This window comes from Barbus barbus (genome assembly GCF_936440315.1).
Source record: "Barbus barbus genome assembly, chromosome: 13".
In the NCBI taxonomy this organism is placed as follows: Eukaryota; Metazoa; Chordata; class Actinopteri; order Cypriniformes; family Cyprinidae; genus Barbus; species Barbus barbus.
The window spans coordinates 6,313,116-6,332,509 of NC_136741.1; the positions used below are offsets into that span (position 1 = coordinate 6,313,116).

General features: G+C 36.5%; 2 protein-coding genes across 6 annotated transcripts in view; both read left to right on the top strand.

Moving 5' to 3' along the window:
* On the top strand, window positions 1-5,825 carry LOC306879546 (cytochrome P450 20A1-like). The gene is made up of 13 exons (XM_079432572.1): window positions 1-200; window positions 489-538; window positions 620-786; window positions 1,702-1,847; window positions 2,048-2,215; window positions 2,320-2,398; window positions 2,481-2,596; window positions 2,697-2,751; window positions 3,193-3,313; window positions 3,506-3,617; window positions 3,855-3,919; window positions 4,005-4,094; window positions 5,452-5,825. Exons 1-13 carry the CDS (start codon window positions 129-131, stop codon window positions 5,600-5,602), a joined length of 1,392 nt encoding a protein of 463 aa, XP_079288698.1. The 5' UTR covers window positions 1-128; the 3' UTR covers window positions 5,603-5,825.
* The window catches only part of LOC306879544 (abl interactor 2-like), a 25,508-nt gene continuing 11,920 nt past the window's right edge, over window positions 5,807-19,394 (top strand). For all 5 annotated transcript variants that reach the window (XM_079432570.1, XM_079432566.1, XM_079432568.1 and 2 more), the window contains exons 1-5: window positions 5,807-6,151; window positions 11,501-11,668; window positions 12,013-12,189; window positions 12,972-13,069; window positions 17,595-17,741. In XM_079432570.1, the coding sequence (XP_079288696.1) occupies window positions 6,035-6,151; window positions 11,501-11,668; window positions 12,013-12,189; window positions 12,972-13,069; window positions 17,595-17,741 (707 nt within the window). In that variant the 5' untranslated portion in view covers window positions 5,807-6,034. The remainder of the gene's footprint in view (window positions 6,152-11,500; window positions 11,669-12,012; window positions 12,190-12,971; window positions 13,070-17,594; window positions 17,742-19,394) is intronic.

Consider the following 19,394-nt stretch of genomic DNA (forward strand, 5'->3'; position numbering starts at 1 on the left):
ACAGGACGTGTAGTTGAGAACCGATCTACAGGGGCGCAGGCTTCTGGTGGTCACTGTAGACGTGGATAGTTAGCTACTAGTTTAGTGAACAGTTTATGACGATCCTCAGACATTTATGAAAAGCAAATATGCTGGATTTTGCTATATTTGCAGTGACATTTGTCATTATCCTGATCGGTGCCGTCCTGTATTTGTATCCGGTGAAAAATATAAATATTATCTTCACTGTTTTGCAAACTGTTGTTGTGATCATGTTTTATATGATATATTTGTTTGAATCGCTATTAAATATGTTTGGTTTAAATTCTGACCTGCTGCATTTAGAAGGTGGACTACTCTTGAGTTTACTTATTTTTGAGCATCTTGATAAAATGTTGGATATGTGTAAAAGAAAGGCAGCCATTAAAACTGCTATGATTTGCTGTGAAGGGACTTTAATAATTCAGATATGTGTATTTTAACCTGACGTTTTCTTATTTTAATGTCAGTCATCTAGAAGTGCCTCTGGTGTGCCTGGACTAAACCCTACAGAAGAGAAGTAAGAGTTTGAGATACTCTCTTTATTTCCTTTTGACCTTTGGTCAGTTTCAACAACAAACGTCTTTCTTTACTTTTCCAGAGATGGGAATCTGCCAGATATAGTGAACAAAGGAAGCCTGCATGAGTTCCTGGTGGGTCTTCATGATGAGTTTGGGTCTGTGGCATCTTTCTGGTTCGGTCGGAGACCAGTGGTCAGCCTGGGTGCTGTGGACCAACTACGACAACACATCAACCCAAACTGGACGAGTGAGTGGCCTGCAGCAAGGGAGAGAATAAGCGTTTCCTCTTAATAAACTAAATGTTAATATTTTGTCACAAAATGGTTTAACAAATGATTTCTATGTTATTCATTTGATTCATCATATACATTACCTTTCAAAGGGTGTGGGGTCAATAAGATTTTTTAAAGTCTTGCTCACCCAGGCTGCATTTATTTGCTCACCAATACAGTAAAAAGAGTAATTTGTAAAATATTATTTCAATTTAAAATAACTGTTTTCTGTATTAATATATTTTAAAATGTAATTAATTCCTGTGAAGGCAATGCTGATTTTCAGCAGCCGTTATTCCAGTCTTCAGTGTCACATGATCCTTCAGAAATCATTCTAATATGTTTATTTGGTGCTCAAGAACATTTCTTAAGATTGTTGAAGAATGCTGTTTAATATTTTTGTGTAAATGTCATTACCCTGACTGAAAATTACTAAAAGCTATTATGCATGCTTTTTCTAACACATATGTGACCCTGGAGCACAAAACCGGGCTGGGGGTATATTTGTAGCAATAGCCAAAAATTCATTGTATGGGTCAAAATTATTGATTTTTCTTTTATGTCAAAAATCAGTAGGACATTTAGTAAAGATTGTGTTCCATGAAGATATTTTGTAAATTTCCTACCGTAAATATACTTAAACTTAATTTTTGATTAGTAATATGCATTGCTAAGAACTTCATTTGGACAACTTTAAAGGTGATTTTCTCAATATTTAGATTTTTTTGCACCCTCAGATTCCAGATTTTCAAATATTGTCCCATCCTAACAAACTATACATCATTGGGAAGCTTATTTATTCAGCTTTCAGATGTTGTATCAATCTCAATTTCGAAAAATTGACCCTTATGACTGGTTTTGTGGTCCATATGTTTGTACTCTTTCCTCAGCGGATTCCTTTGAGACAATGCTCAAGTCGTTGCTAGGTTACCAGACGGGTTCAGGAGTGGGAGTGACGGAGTCGGTGATAAGAAAAAAAGTGTATGAGGGAGCTATCAATAAAACCCTGGAGAGCAACTTCCCTCTATTGCTTCAGGTCTGTTCATCTCTTCATTGCATGAATTTGCATGACCCATTGATATCTGCCTTAAACTAAAGTTCTTGGATTCTTTTTGATATTAAACCATAGGTAATTTGTTTTTATTTGTATAATAAACAATACTGAATATAATGAACAGTCCCTATTTTTAAACATGTGATCCCTCTCTTACTACTCTGCCTTTTTTTTTTTTTTAGCTGGTGGAGGAGCTGGTTGATAAGTGGGCATCTTATCCTAAATCACAGCACACGCCTCTTTGTGCTCATCTGCTTGGAATGGCTATGAAGGCTGTCACTCAGCTTGCCATGGGGGGTCGTTTTCAGGATGAATCTGAGGTCATCCGGTTCCGTAAGAACCATGAAGCGGTGAGCATTCCTCACTAGGTATATTTAGTGTCATGCATATGGAAATTATTATTAAACAATGTGATATTTTACATGTGAATGCATATATATCTGGATTTGAATAGATCTGGTCGGAGATCGGTAAAGGTTATCTTGATGGATCCCTAGAGAAGAGTTCCAGCAGAAAGACTCGTTATGAGAGCGGTAAGAAGGCAGCTGAGCAGCGTTTGAAAGTTTTGACCTTATTGTTCAGTGTCAATCGATCATGTGGTTTTGTTATTTTCAGCTCTTGCTGAGATGGAGTCGGTGCTGAAGTCTGTGGCAAAGCAGAGAAGTGGACAAGGATCCAGTCAGTCATCTTTCGTTAACTATTTACTACAGGCCAATCTGACAGAGCGACAGGTAACATCATCTGATTCAAATTGAGATACTGACTAATATTTATGCATAAATTATAAACAAACAATTATTAAATATGTTTTGCTGCTTTTTTTGTCCTCAGGTGATGGAAGATGGTATGGTTTTTACTCTAGCTGGCTGTGTGATCACTGCTAACTGTAAGTTTCAATTTCTCCTTTTTTAGTTGATTGGTGTTGCTTCAGTGTTATTTTAGTATTGTATAGTATTATAGTTTTTATTGACATTTTAACATGAGCTTTTATTTGTATATTTATAATTTAGTTTTAGTTTAATACTTAGTCATTTATGTGTTTTTGTTATTTTAATTAGTTTTGTTTATTACTATTTAGGTGTAATTTATTTATTATTTATTAATATTTTTACCTTCGAGCTTCAACTTTTCTAAACGTTTCTAAAAAAAAAATAATAATTTACATATTTAATATAATATTTATATTTTATTTAAGCTTCAATTAACAACAATAATAAAAAAAAGTGTTAGTTAATGATAAAAACACTTTTCTTTTTTACCTTCATTTCTGTATTTCTGTTATTCTTATACATAGTTTATGCCTGTTCTCATCTGTATTATTTCCCAGTGTGCATCTGGGCAGTTCACTTCCTATCAGTCTCAGAAGCAGTGCAGGAACGGCTCTATGATGAGCTTGTTGAAGTGCTTGGAGAGGAGCCTGTTACCTTGGAGAAGATTCCACAACTTAGGTGAGCAACAGATATGGGTTTACAATATGCTTGTTTTTAATATGTATGCATATGCTCCTGGGCTTTTCTTTTCTCTGTAGATTCTGGCCACCAGAGGGCATATGTGTGGCAATTCTGTGATTTCAATAAAATACCTCGAGTTAAACTTTATTCCACATGGCCATCATCATTCTTGTTCATGTTTTCCCCCAGATACTGCCAGCAGGTGCTGAATGAAACCGTCCGCACAGCCAAACTGACGCCCATGGCTGCCAGATTACAGGAGGTGGAGGGGAAGGTGGACCAACATGTCATTCCCAAAGAAGTAAGAACTTGTCTTTTTCATTACTAGGCCCACATAAAGACTTAAAAAGCTTTGCAGGTTTCATTCAGTCATTCACAGACTTCTACAATATCCTTAGCCACTTGCATGTATTTTTTATATTTTTTTGCAAATTATGCTTTCATATACTCATATACTAATTGTATCGAGTCTAGTCAGTATGGAGAGTGCTGTGACTTGCCTATAATGTTAAAAATAATACTGGTTGCATGTTTGTAGACATTGGTTATCTATGCCCTGGGCGTTGTCCTTCAAGATGCAGATACTTGGTCACTTCCATACAGGTGTGTTTGTGTATGTTCATTTTATATAAGGTTGTGTAAGGTTCATGGTTTGCTGGTATTCTCACTTGTTTGTCTTCTTTGACAGATTTAATCCTGACAGATTTGCTGATGAGTCGGTACTGAAGAGCTTCTCCCTGCTTGGGTTTTCAGGGAGCCAGGCCTGCCCTGAACTAAGGTACAAGGAGAGAAATTCAGATATTATCTTTAATAAATAACCATAACAAAGATCACCAGAAAATGTGAAGTTTATCATTTACTCATTCTTGTGTCTTTCCAAGCCTGTATGAATTTATTTTTTCTGTGGAACACAAAAGGAGATGTTTAGCAGAATGTTCAGGCAGCTCTACTTCATACAGCAAAAGTCAATGGGAACGGGGTCCGTCAGGCTCCAAAATTTGAGCGAACCACCTTAGTCTTTAATATTGTCGTGGACAATGAGGGTCATGGAATTAACAAAAAAGGTTGAGCACCACTGGTCAATAGGACTCATGAACTACTTTTATGGGGCTTTTTGAGAGAAAGTGTACGCATTATGGCAAAATAAGTTTTGCTTTGTAAATATTGCTAGAAACAGCTAACCTTAGAAAGATGCAACATTTATGGGACAGTTAATGTCAGATTTTTCTCCATTTAAGTAGATAGGAGTTGGCCTTCGATGCCCAAAATAACTGGCTGGAGGTGTTGCAAATATGTCTGCCGAGTGACCTTTCTTTTCATTGTAAGGGACTTTGACGATATTTATAGACCCCTGTGTAGGTGAATATATTTCTGGTGTAATGAGAAAGCTGCTTGTTTTCAAACTCTTAAATTACACAAACTAGGATTGGCTATATATTAAAATAATGAAACAATTCTAAATAATTACAATTAAAATGATTATATTCCATAGTTCTAGATGTTCAAGAACTCAATGTTTTTTAAGGTTCACACTCTTAATGAGTAATTAATCTACATGACTTTTTTTAATCGTTTGTGATTTACGAGAAGTTTTACTCCCAAATGAGTTTTTTTTTTTAATCAATTTCTATACGAGAAAATATAAAAAATCTTGACATAACTAGAAAAATGTATAATCAGTATAGAAATTTCAATAATTTAAGATTTATTTGAATTTTCATGACTTTAAAAAGCACACTTAAAATTCCAGGTCCAGGTTTTCCAAGACCATGGAAATCTAAAAAGGATAGTTGTTAAGGGAATTAATTAAAATAAGAAATATTAGCTTGATTTCTTATGTGTTATTGTTTATTTTAAAGATTTTGTTTGTCTTAATTGAAACCATTTTAAGCCATCATACAGCCCCCATTGAAGTATGCTGAGGCCCCCTAGTGGACTCTGGCCCCTGGTTGAGAACCACTACTATAAATGTATAGGAATACGTTTTTACTATTACTGTTTTGTCAAATAAAAAGATTTTATATAGTAAATAATGACCAGATATTTCATTATTAGGTAAATGATTCTTTTAAGAAACATTCAATGTCACATAGTTCACAAATCTTCTCGCTCTGTCCTTCTCTTCCTCTCTTTAGATTTGCATATACTGTGGCTGCAGTGCTGCTCAGCACGCTGGTGCGCAGGTTGAGACTGCACAGAGTGGAAGGGCAGGTGGTTGAGGCCAGGTATGAGCTGGTGACCACACCCAAAGATGACACCTGGATCACAGTCAGCAAGAGGAACTGAAGGACTCATAGCTCATGTCCCTGAATTAGCCTCTTGGGAAATTATGAGAGGCCATTGGCTCTATATTGTGTGGGGCAGCAAAGCAATGTCATTTAGAAATGGTTCAGGTTATTAAAACTATATGCCATTGTTTTTAGACAGACATTCCATAAACAATGATTAATGTTGAATCACAATCTTTTAACTGCAATCTTATTATACTAATAAAAGAGTGTGATGAAGAAGTGTGTATCTATCCATCGGTCTATGCATCCATCCATCCTGGCCAAATAATGAAACCATTCTGTTCAATAGAGCATACAGAAAAGGGGACAGAAAGATTGACAAATAGAAACATATAGGGGAGGAGGAAAGGGAATTGTGAATGTGAAAGAGAGCGAGGGGGGTATTGTGATGGTGTTTTCCTCCTGCATGCATCAGTAAGATGTGAAGATGGCGGAGCTGCAGATGCTGTTGGAAGAGGAGATTCCTGCCGGACGAGGAGCTCTGCTGGACAGCTACGCCAACCTAGAGAGAGTCGCCGAGTACTGCGAGAGCAACTACATACAGGTGACTTTACAAAACCAAAAAATATCCGAAACTCGGCCAGATACATTATGAGAGAAATGACACGAGAGAGAAATGATCCGACTGCTTGTGTTGTCGAGTGACAATGCAGCCGAGCGGGCTGAATTCACGGCATGTTATTATTGCTTATAATTCATACTAGTTTATATTGCGCTAATTCAACGCTTAACACACTTTATAGGCATTCTGTTGCCTATTTTTCAGCGGTTTTGTATATAAATGGGGCCTCAAACGCTGAGCTAGTAACGTTACGCTAACGCGCTAGCCGAAGCAAAACCAATGTGTAAACCTCAATATTATCACATCAAAAGACTGTATTTTTTAAAATTTAAAATGAATTTATTCGTTTTATATGCTTAATTAAAACAGTGTGATATGATTTAAAGTGGTGTATTAATGAGTAATAGCGCTTGTGAAGATCTTTTAATCAAAGCAGCGCAGTGTTTTTGAAGTTAACGTTAGCTCTGCTGCTAAATGCTGGAGACTTATGGACTGTTTTTATTTGCTAAATTAGTTTTTTAGTGTAGTTATCGATTATTGTTAGTGTTTCTGCTTGTTTGATATTATTAGGTGTTGTTTGTGTTAGTTTATGGTCTAGACTCTAGAGGGAATGCGTGCATTTTAGTATTTTTGGTAACGTTAACGTTACTATCGCATTTAATCATTTGCGTTTTCGAAATTGCGAGATTTTACTATGGTTTAAATTATTAACTGTGGTATCTGCTTATTTTTTTATGACACATATGGTAGTTGTCTGCAAATACTGTTTGTTTACGTTGGTCTAATGGTAAAGCCGTGCTTGCTTACTATGATATTACACAAATACCATAGCTACTATACAAGAACTGTGGTAAATGCAGTTTTTCCCCTTCTAGCATGAGTTTGATGATTCACTCTGGAATCTGTGAAGTGCTTCTGGAACGAAAAAATGAATGACTAAATTCATGTTATTTTCAGTATTCCTGGGGGATCCACAGAAGTGGGTGTGTAAGGATCTGCACTTCTGTTTAGTGTTTGTCATCCCTCAGAAATGGAGCATCAGAAATCAAACTCTTGACATTTATTGCTCCAAAAATACAGGGCATGTCACATGGACCCCGGCAGATCAGTGACTGGATGTCACTGGATATGAGTTTGTTCTCTGTGGATGCTGATTCCAGTACTTTTGAATCGTGATGTGTTCCTGATAAATATTGCATACTTGACTAGCATTTGCTGGCCTATTAATGCGCAAAACCATAGGGTTAGAGTTTAAGAGGGAGAGCTCACAGTTGTAAAGATGTTAAACGGGGTTCACTTTATGATTTGAAATCAGGGGGGCTCTCAGTTCATGTTGTGCCTGATTCAGACCCTCAGGAATCATGCAGAGAACACAGAGATGTTCTGTGAATGTGTTTTTTTATCTTTGTCACAGCAGGTTCAGAAATACCATAAATAGCTTCATGTGTCCGAGCTTGGATTTCTTTCCATGGCAGCTTGTAGCTCGGGTTGATATTAGTCTTGCTTGGATGTGGTCTGTGGTCTGATTTTAATTTAGCATGTAACCCGATATTTCCCACTTTCTCAATTCATGCATATTGCATACAGATAAGTTAGTGAATTCAGAGAGGTTTTCATTCCTGTCATGATGTTTTTTGAATAAATAAGCCTGATCACATTTGTTGTTTGTTTTGGGAAGGCTGTGTTAATAGCCTAATTTTGCATGTATCATGGGCATAGAAAAGTTTGTGTTTTGGATTTCTAGTGTTTTATTGAATGAAAGGGGGTCTGGTGTCTTCCTCAAAGCGTTAATGACAAAATAAAGTTTTTATCTTGAGCTGACAGTGCAATGACTGTTCACCTATAGTTTATCACCTCATCATGACATTCAAACCCTGTATGATTGTCTTTCTTCAGTAGAACACCAAATGACTAAATAATATCCATATATTGAAAATGGAGTAGATAAAACTATCATGAAAGTAGAACTAGGACTTGTGATGGCAGTTTTGCACAAAGAAAAAAAAAGTAAACTGTTATTCCCTGAAAATCTGAGCTGGAGCTCACAAATCTCTTTTGCTTGTGTTGAATTAAAGTTAATGTACCTTTCATCACAGATATGACATTATTATTGACTCCAAAGCACCCTTGGTTCTTGCGTGTTTTGCATTGTAATCTGTCACATTACATCTAAAATCATGACTGTAAATTTGATTTAAGACCGTACTGCATATTCATTATCAGTATGTAAGCAACAGCCATTTTGAGGCCAAAGCTTACATAAAGTTGTAGTATGGCAGTTGAAAACTCGAAATATATGTACAAACCAAGTGGAATACATTTAAGATGCTTTTTTGAAGCTTGGCACTGGCAGAATAAATCATCCACTGTTGTTAAATGGAAAAGAGCAGCTCAGACATTCAGACGTCTCCTTTCATATTTCACTGAAGAAACAAAATAATATGCATTGGAGAAACATGGGGTTGAACTATGGGTGACCTAATAACTAATGGTCAGTTCAGGCACAGGAGTATGTTAACTCAGACAGCTGATGTTTAGGGGAATTACTGTTTTAGTTGTTTTTGATAAGAAATTTCATTTGTTTTGAATGCTATCAGGCATGTTTCTCTCACACACTACCCTCCTCCCCCACTATCCTCACTCACCGTACCGTTCATCACTGGGCCTTCCCGTATATTTTACAGCATCACCGTGGATACACCGGAAGGGAATGAATGATGGTTTTAGGTGGCCAATGAGGCAGCCAGTGACTCTAGGTATTTTTTTCCGTTCCAGTGCTTTGCTCTGATTGGTTGCCGCAGTGTCTGTTTTGCTCGTTCATATATGGGAATTAATCATGAAAGGGAGTATGGTTGTACGATATTGACAAAAAAGATATATATATATATATATATATATATATATATATATACACACACATACATATACAGTGCCCTTCAAAAGTATTGGAACAGTAAAGACAAAATTGCTCTGTTGGCTGTGGAGTCAAGACATTTACAAATATGATTAAAAGAAGAATATGAGACAAAACTACAGATTAGAATATCACATTTTATTATTGGGTGATTCAACACACAGATGTTTTACCAGCTAAGAAGTTCAGCACTTTTTGAGTTCCATCCCTCTATCTGATGTGAGCATAAGTATTGGAGCAGTTGCCTCACAGGTCTTTCTAAGTGATCAGCTGTATCCTGTTGCATTAATTCTTCAGATATTAAAAGCAGGGAATGTGTCGTATCAGTTATATCCATTACTTCTGTATTCTGAATCTTGCATTCGATGATGACACACAAACCAGGATGAAGACGAGGGAGCTGACTTTGAGAGAAAAGCAAGCAATTTGGATGCTAAAAGAAAAGAGGAAGTCAGTTAGAGCTCTAGCAAAAACAAAGGGCATGGAGAAATCAAGAGTTTGGAAACCACCAGCAACCAACAATGACCTGATCGGCTGAGAAAACAACAGTAGTTGATGACAGACAAATCATAAAAGCTGTGAAAATGAATCTTAAAAGACGTGTCTGTAAAATCACCAACAACTTCCAGAAAGCTGGGGTGATGCTCTGACAATCTACTGTCCTCAGGAGACTTTGACACAGAATTACAGCTGCTACACAGCAAGATACAAACCTCTGACCAGCACCAAAAATAGAAAGGCAAGATTAGAGTTTGCAGAAAAGCACAAAGGTGAGCCAGAAGAGTTTTGGAACTGTTTATGGACCGATGAGACAAAGATGAACCTTTATCAAAGTGATGGGAAAGCAAAAATGTGGAGGAAAAAAAGTGAACTGTAATGATCCCAAGCATACAGCCTCATCTGTAAAGCATGGTGGAGGTGGTGTCATGGCATGGGCATGCATGGCTGTCTCTGGAACAGGCCCTCTCAACTTTACTGATGACTTAATGTATGATGACAGTAGCAGAATGAATTTGGAAGGGTACAAAACCATCTTTCCTATCATTTTCCAAGAAAATATTCAAGAAAATGCCACCAGATTAATTGGGAAGTGCTTCATATTGCATCAGGACAATGACCCAAATCACCCTGCCAGTTCAGTCAAGGAATTTATAAGGGCAAAGAAATGGAAAGTCTTAGATTGCCAAAGTCAATCTCCAGATTTAAATCTGATTGAACATGAATTTCACCAGCTGGAGAGGAGAGTAAAGGCAGAAACTCCCCAAAACAAGCAATAATTAGAATCGGCTGCATTAAAGGCTGGGAAAAGCATTTCAAAGAATGAGACCAAGAGTCTGGTGATGTCTATGGGTCACAGACTCACTGCTGTGATTGTGCGCAAGGGATCTGCAACTAAATAATAGCTTTTAATCTTTTATATTGAATCTTCTTATGTTCAACTGTCCCAATACTTATGCTCACATCAATGAGTGGGATGAACTCTAAAAGTGCTGTTCTTTTTATTTGGTTAAACATATGTGTTGAAATTTGCAAATGTCTTGACTACACAGCCAACAGAGCAATTTTGTCTTTACTGTTCCAATACTTATGGAGGGCACTGTGTATATCTTTTTTTTTTTTTTTTTTTTAGTGTATTTTTGTGTTGGTGCCTTGGCTGTTTTTTTTTTTTTTTTCAGTGAAATTTTATTTTTTTTATATGAAATAGTTCTTTAAACATGAAACTAAAACCAGAAGTAGGCTAAGTGATGGCAAGTCTTCAGCGAGTCAATGAGTCGTTTATTGAACAGATTTGTTCAAATGACTGATTCATTCATTCAGGAACAAAATTAAGTGACTGCATTTATGAATTGGTCATTGACTCACTCGATTCATTCCAAAACACAGAATCATTCGGAGACATGCAACAGTTCTTCTGTGGCTTAGTTTGATACTCTTTTCATTGATGAATGATGCATTATGAATTGGCAATATTGTCTAAAATGTATATCACCTAATATTAAAGGAATATTTCACCCAAAAATCATAATTTTGTCATTTACTCACTCTCATGTACTTCTAAACCTATATAAGTCTTTCTTATATAGGAAAACAGCACTCTTGCATGTGATTATTGCTTAACTATATCATATGATATAAATAAAGACAGAAGCTGGGTATTTTTTGCCTCCATATCTTGAATTATAATAGGTTACATAACAAAATGCAAGCATGCATTCTCAAGACACTCAATGTCAGCTCGCACAATGTTAAAACAATTATAGTATAGTAGATGATACATATCGCACACTCCTAAAGGGGAGTGTAAATGAGGTAACAGAAATTAGGCCACGAGTCAATATCATGTTCTCTTTCACCTCTATTCATCCTTCTGTGCTGAGATTAACACTCTCTCTCCTCTTCCTTCTCTCTCCATCTAGTCTCCAGATAAGCACAGAGCTCTAGAAGAAACCAAAAGCTACACCACACAGTCGTTGGCCAGCGTAGCGTATCTGATCAACACTCTCGCCAATAATGTGCTCCAGATGCTGGATATACAGGCGTCTCAGCTACGCCGCATGGAGTCGTCCATCAACCACATCTCACAGGTGCTTTTACTGTTATAACAAACATCTAGTAGTGTGGATACATTGTACATTGCAATTTTCACTTAAATTTCTAAGGCAAGACTCACTATTCATTTTTATTGTTCATACTTGAAGTACCCAGTCATTAACCCAAAGTATTAAACTTTGGCGCACATTGCTACTTTTATGTTAATCAAATTAGATTTGATATTTTATGGTCAAACTCTCTTCTACAGATTGTTGTCATACTTTTAGGCTTTTCCTGATTTTAACATGGTTTTGATTTCATACTCGAACCTGTATTTTGATGTGTTTCTGTCTACATTTCTGCATACATCAAATCACATTTCATCATTCCTCCACAGACGGTGGACATCCATAAAGAGAAGGTGGCCAGGCGAGAAATTGGCATCCTCACCACCAATAAGAACACTTCCCGCACACACAAGATCATTGCACCAGCCAATCCTGAGAGGCCTGTACGCTTCATCCGCAAGCCCATTGACTACAGTCTGCTGGATGACGTAGGCCATGGCGTAAAGGTAGGAATGAAGCCAGTCTGTGTGTGTGGTTTACTTCCCAAAAGTACACATTTGCATATTTGTAATACTGATTTGCTTTTATTTATTTTTTTCTTGGGGAGAGGTATACTAAAATAGTTTGGTTTACAGAAAAACTTCTAATAAATAACATGCAAGGTCTTGATATTATCTGCTTCAAATATCGGCAAGAGCTATAATTTTATGTTACGTAAAGCAATTATTATTGATTAAAAAATGTTTGTAAAATGCAAAATTAAGTAAATTCATATAAAATAAGTATTTTTTTTCCTTCTGATTTGGGAGCAGCCATGTTGAGATCACATGACCAGCTACATGCTACTCACTTTATTTCAGTTATTGTACACTTTGCCTTGTTAAATTAATCATGGCTGACTGTGAATAGCTTTTGCGCCGTTTTAACAGACTTGAAGACCACAAAAATACTGTGCACCTTTTAATAATGGTAATATTGCCCAATACTATGCATTACTAGTTAATATGAATGTATTTTGCTTTGGATCATATGGACTGTGCTACCTAACTAACTGCTCTTTCTGTGTTTGCGTGTGCGTGAGTTTCTCTTTACTCTTCACACTAACGGTTTGCATCTTTTCTCTCCTCACCTTTTTATTGCCTTCATTTCTGAGTGTAGTGGTTACTAAGGTTTAAGGTAAGGATTCAGTCGGGCTTTGTTTGATGTGTGCTTTTTGTATGTAGTGCAATGCCAGTATCTTTACATTTGTTCTGACTCAGAATAATGAGATTTCACCTTCACGCTTCAGGTCAATGCCCAGAATATGAAAGCGGGTACAACTCCACGCACTGCCGCCCCAACCCAGAAACCACCCAGCCCTCCCGGCCCGGGCAAAGGAACTTTGGGGTAAGTTAGTGCACATTTGCACAAGCTCTGGTTTTTTAACTTTTGTCTTGATGACATTTATGAAATGAAAGTTATAATTTGTTAGGAAATGCCAGTAATATATTTTTTCGAGATCTAAACTTCATAGATGTGTACAGATGTAGTTTAATTGAAATATTCTGTCAGACTGCCATCTGGACTGGAGGTAAAACTCGCTGCGGTACATTAATATGAAATAAAAAAGCTTATGTTTGTCAAACTGTTTTTCTGTACAGAAATGTTTGGGAGGTCTTGATTTCTATTGAAAGAACAGAGGCAGTCCTTAAAAGGGGTCATATCATGGTGAATAAAACTTTCCTTGATCTTTCCTAGATTAATAGAGCTCATTGTGCTATGAAAACATTCTGTAACTTTCAGAACTCAAACTTATGGCGCATTCCACAAAGATCACTTATTGAAACGAACACACTGTCCTAACCAGACGTGATGCAATATGATTTCACTGACAATGGACATTATTGTTCCTAAACACCTGTAAAACAAATACGAATGCTGTTCAGTTTTATTATATGTGCCACTGAGTATTTTTTTCCCTCATTAAAAAGTTTTACACACAAAAAATAAAACAAAATTAATAGTATTATTGGTAGCCTAATAAAATATATATTTTAAAGTTATGCTATTGTGGATTTTTGAAAGTTATCTTTCATGCAGTGTGTAACCGCTCTAAGTGAATGAAAACATCCTGCAAATTTTAAATCTTAAAGTGCACCGTGTGTATGAAGTTATTGTCTCTCAAAAGAAAGAGTCGACTCTGAATCATTAAAATGAGTCGTTTTTAAAACAAATCCCAAGCCATTTCATGTTGACGTCAACATGAAACATTAGTATATTGCCCGCCCACTTGTTGGTCTTTTAGCATTGGTCTGAATGAAAATGTTAATTCATTCTTTGCCACTAGGTGCTGCTTTTGGAGCAGTAAAAATAGTGGTTTCCCTGGTAATGCTGTACATTCCAACATAGACCAATCGGACCAATCATCGCAGATTAGCATCACACAAAGCAGGGGTTTGGAGAAATGAATCGTTGATCGACTCGTTTAGGAGTCGTTGAGCAAGTAAGGTAAAAATAAATGCATATTATAAGACAATGAAAGTTTTTTGTCCTTGCATGCATGTCAACCTGTTGTTGGGGAGTCCCAAAACCAAAATATGAACCTTTCATTACCCATAATAGGGCACTTTAATACAAAGAGCAGGTTGCCTAATTGGACCAGTCAAAGTGCTATGCACTTTAGTTTAAAGGGGACGTAACACACACACAGTTTCACAAAACCAGACTTCTTTTTTTCCTCACAGCGTTCCCTGTCCAAATACTAATTCTGTGAACAAGTGACCTATTTCAGCCGCGGCTTCAACGTCAATTTATAGTGTAGGGGGCGGGCTCTTCGAATTCTTGAGAGCATTTGATTGGACAGAAAGTTTGATGAGGAGATGAAGTACGATGTGACGTCAAAAAAATCGTTGAGCCGTTTTGGCGGAAGTGACGAACTGCAAGCTTTGAATTCTTATATCTTCTAAATGCGAATTTTGTCACTGTTTTGGAGCACACTGGCATACAGATAACCTTAAGACTTACATATTGATACTAACACCCAAAAAACTTCAATTTGGATTTCATGGGACCTTTAAAGAGACACAAGCACTTGCACCAACAAAACATAGAAATTTCAGGCTTCAGGTCTCAGAACATTTCAGCCTGATCTGAATTGTTTTCGCATCATATTTCAGTTCAAAAAGCTTAACTTGCATTATAAATGGACATCCAGGAGTGAAGTAATACGATAAAAATGCATGAAATGAACCCTTTAAATTGTGAGATACTATTGTGCACATGTGTGGATCTGGTGGTTGAAAAGGAAATTCTCTCTGTCGCTTCTCTCCATCTCTTATCTAATCTCTATTCCTGACAGCCACGCTTGCACACATCTACGACTGTGTGTATTGTAGTTAACAGTTTTGACTTGTTCTCTGTTCAGGGACTGACACACTTAAGCGTTCTGGATCTGTGTTTCAGTCTTTGCCTTTTTCTGCCACTGCAGGTCACTGTGGAGAACAAACTGTCATGTTGTGTTTGTGATGTGTTATTATTATTTTATATCATTGAGTTTTTGCAGCTGATGTTTGTTATTGTTGAACCTCAACTGTGTTCTTCCCACTCATACCCATGTCCACGGCCCCAACCCCTCACTGTCACCATGGCAACACAACGACCAACCACAAGCAATTCAGACAGCCTTCTGTAATACAACACAACAGGCTCCTTTAAATATCTACCCGACATATGACAGATTCCTGCTTGGCCAGGGTCGATATGACAATATATACTGTACGACAGTAAGAATGCATCGCTGGTAGAGTGTTCCTATACTCTGGTAAATATACTACGTATAGTTATATCATTTACCCATGAGAGCAATGAAGAAACATACAGTAATGTAAAAATGCAGAGTGGGATGTGTCCCAAACAAGTTAAGACAGTAACTATAGTACAGTTAACAGTTGTTTACATTTGCTAAACTTCATTACTATTATAGACTGAGCTACATCACACCATTATCATACACTGTTGTGTGCTTACACAGGTGTATGTATATCAGTTAACAACAATGTGAATGCAGCTCAGCTGGCCAAAATTTAGAATATGTTTGTTTTATAATTTACTTTCTTTACTATTTCTTATTGTGTGTATAAGAATTTTTCAAATTTTTCTTTGTGTGTAACTGTTTAGATAAAATGCTACACATTTCTCACTTGAGAATGAAAAAACACTGTTATTTCCTGTTGAATGCACAGTGGTGTGACATCTATTAACTGAAAAGTAAAGTATTGGTCAAACCAATTTTTGGTCTACTTCTAATTAAGTATTTTTAATTAGTAAATTTACTAGATTATCTTATGGCATTGTCAGGTGACTATTTATTATTTAAACCAATTTTTTTTGTTGAATTTAAAGTAAAATAACTGTATTGTCATACACTCTGTTAAAATATTAATATTATTTGTAGATACAGACATAATATTACTCCTACTTTGAGCTGTTTTGGTCATACCGCCCACTCTAATTGACCATATGCACGATTACTTCCTGGTTTTAGATAAGCCAGCTCAGTCATTTCCGGTCAACTGTACTGTGCCTTTGCTCGGTTTCTCTACATAATCCATTCACAATTTTATTTGTCTAAGAGGACCATATGTCCACGTATACTGTTTCAGGAATGACGAAAGCGAATGTTAAATTAACGCGAGTGAATCCGTTAAATTATGCAGCAAATGAATCATCTGACGAGCCGATGTCAAAATAGAAGTAAAATAGAGCTGTGCATTAAGTGAGTCAGACTAAATTCAGACTAACAGAACTACAGCAGCAAGTCTGTGTTGGATAAAACTTAAACGATGTAGTTATTAAATTAAATCTAAACATTTCAAAATATTGAATGCATTATTGTTATACCAACTTATTTTGTATTTAGGTATTTAAATAATTCAGCATTATAGGCTGTCATCTGGCCTTATTTATTTATTTCTTTAAAAGACAAGTGACTTTGTGACTTCCTGCACTTGCTATACTTTATGCTTCAGTGCTATAAAGCAAACTAAACAAACTAAATTTGTTATAATATTTATTTTATAAAAAATCATAACACGTGAAAAAAACTAGGCAGTTGAAATGGCAGCTGCAGCCAATGATTGTTCCTATACTGCCATCTCCTGGTTATAACGATAATTTAATTTTCTTCTTAAAAAGTCTTTATTTTTCGCCAAGACACGTTTTTGGCACATTTCTTCATGTCATCTTCATGAATGAAATGAGAACCTTTAATTTTGTGAATTTTACTGCACAGAGTTGAGAAATAATAAAGGCTTTAAAATTTATACAGTTTTAAAAATGTGTTCATGGCTCTGAAGGTAAGATATTGATTATCGAGAATACCATTACGACGTCATTTAAGAGATTAGCAGCCTAAACAGTTACGATAGTGTTTATTTGTCAGCATTTAAATGTACAGTTATGTGTCTGGGTACTTTCCTGGGATTACAAGACTCTGCATATAAAATTATATTTTCTTTAATAACATGAAACTATGTTAATGCCACTGTCATTATTTACGGTGTTGCAATAATTTTTTTTCTCAGATTCTGATAAGAATGAGGCAGGAGAGGTTTCTGTGAGAGTCTCTACCTATATACAGCACATATAAAATGAGCTTCACCGGAAGATTATGAGCTGGTTTATCTTTATCCGGAAGTTCTAAAAAGTGCTCTGTGCATATGGTCAGTTGCTTCGCAGATCTACAAATAACAATAAATTAGATATGACTTGTGAGGGTTTGCTTTATGGTAATGTTGTGATGTTCTAAATTAATTTTTACACAAGATGTGACACAAGATCTCCCAGTATGCAATTATTGGGGTCTGTCATCAATGATGTTTGACTCCACCCCTTAGTGGATATTAAAATATTTTAACCCCGCCCCCCTCGGCAGGCGGCACTCCCCTTACCGGACACTCGAGCCTGTGCGTCCACCCGTCATCCCTAACGACTATGTGCCGAGTCCAACACGAAACACAGCACCACTCCTACAGAGCCCGGCTAGAACTGCATCCGTTAATCAGAGGACCCGCACGTACAGGTACTCACACACACACACACACACGGTTGCTCCACACATACAGCATTATCCCCTGGACAGGCTTAAAATAATAAACTTTGAAAAGGAAAAAAAAGGTCCCTCACACTTTCTCACCCTCTTTTTCCGCATCCTCTTTTCCTTTCCCGTCTGTCCTTTCTGTCGCTGTTGTTCTGTTTTTAAGCTGTCTTTGTTTGGTGTCTGTTGCAATGTGACTCTCGGCCAAAGGAACAGTCACCCACTAACATTCTCTTTTCTTCTCCTTTGCTTTCTATCTCTCTTGCTTGGATCTTTTCTTGGGTTCAGACAGCCATAGGCTATTTAAAGAAGAGCTCTTTCCTGCTCTTTCACTCACCGTCTTTTTCTATTTCAGTCTTTCTTACCCGTATCTCTTCATCTCTTTGCTGTTTGCATTCTCAGCGCTCTGATTTTGAGAGTCTCAAGGGACAAACGGAGAGCACAGAATCACATTCTTACAGAACGCTTCCTCCTCTTCCTCTTCTCAGATTCTCACCCACAATTCCTCAGTTCATGACCATGCGAAATGTGTATGAAGAGATCTTTCTTTGTTGATTCTATACATGAAGAGTTCATATGCAAAAGCCTCTAGGTGCCGTCGGAAATTTCCTAAATTGAGCATTTTTTTCAGGCTCCTGTTCAGTAATTTTCCTTTAATGGCAATGAACAGGTTCTTTTCATTGCCATTAAACAGAAATAATTAAAGAAAAGCATAGGAGCCTGAGAAAAATGCTCATTTTAGAAGAAAATTTCACGGCACTTAGAGGCTTTTGCGTCTGAACTGTTCACATTAATAGACTACTGTTCAAAGACATTCAAAATGTTACAAAAGATTTTAGTTTAAACTTTTGAACTTTGTGTTTATCAAAGAACGCTGAAAAAAAGTGTCACGGATTCTAATGCAATATTAAGCAGCAGATCAGTTTTTAGCTGTTTTCGACCCTAAACCTTTGAATAGTTGTGTAAATTTACTCCAAATAATCAGGAATTGGACTGAAATTGATCATCAAGTGGGAGTGATTGGGACATTTAGAAAATGCAGTAGTTTTACTTATGGTTAACCAAGCAAAATTGTTGAAATTAAATTCTCTTAAAAAGCTTTAAATACAGAGTGTGCATTATGTATTGACAAGGCTGTTAGATTTATAACTGACAAAAGAAGGAAATATTGCTGTTCTAATCTAATCTGGAAGTACTTCTTATGCTTGATAGTTGAAAATCTGACAATGGCCAAATATTGTCACTGTTGACCAGGTTTTTAAATCAGTCTGCCATTATTGTTAACTGATCCGAAAATGGTCCAATGTGAGGTTATTCTTCATGGTAATTTCCAGATTAACTAGTGGTGGAATGATGAAATGGCCAAGTATTGCCTTTATTACCTTTAGTCATCTCTTGGTAATCTGGATATGGTCAAATATCGGCCAGGATAATTAAATTATTTAATCTGTAGTTATCAGTTTATAATCTGAAAATGGCAAAATATTGATTCATTAAGTGGCCTGGTCAATGAAATTTTGCCAATGTGCTAAAATGATTTTTTTGGGTTAAGGGACAAAGGCTGAATGTGAGGTTCTTTTACAGCTAATTACCTTGTTAATGCACACTCTTTTGTGAATTATTAATGTAAAAACTAAA

Excerpts from the sequence above, each read along its gene's own strand:
- LOC306879546 (XM_079432572.1), top strand. The coding sequence starts at position 129 with ATGCTGGATTTTGCTATATTTGCAGTGACATTTGTCATTATCCTGATC. Across the intron at positions 1,848-2,047 it reads ACTTCCCTCTATTGCTTCAG|CTGGTGGAGGAGCTGGTTGA; the intron begins GTCTGTTCATCT and ends TTTTTTTTTTAG. Across the intron at positions 2,399-2,480 it reads AAAGACTCGTTATGAGAGCG|CTCTTGCTGAGATGGAGTCG; the intron begins GTAAGAAGGCAG and ends TGTTATTTTCAG.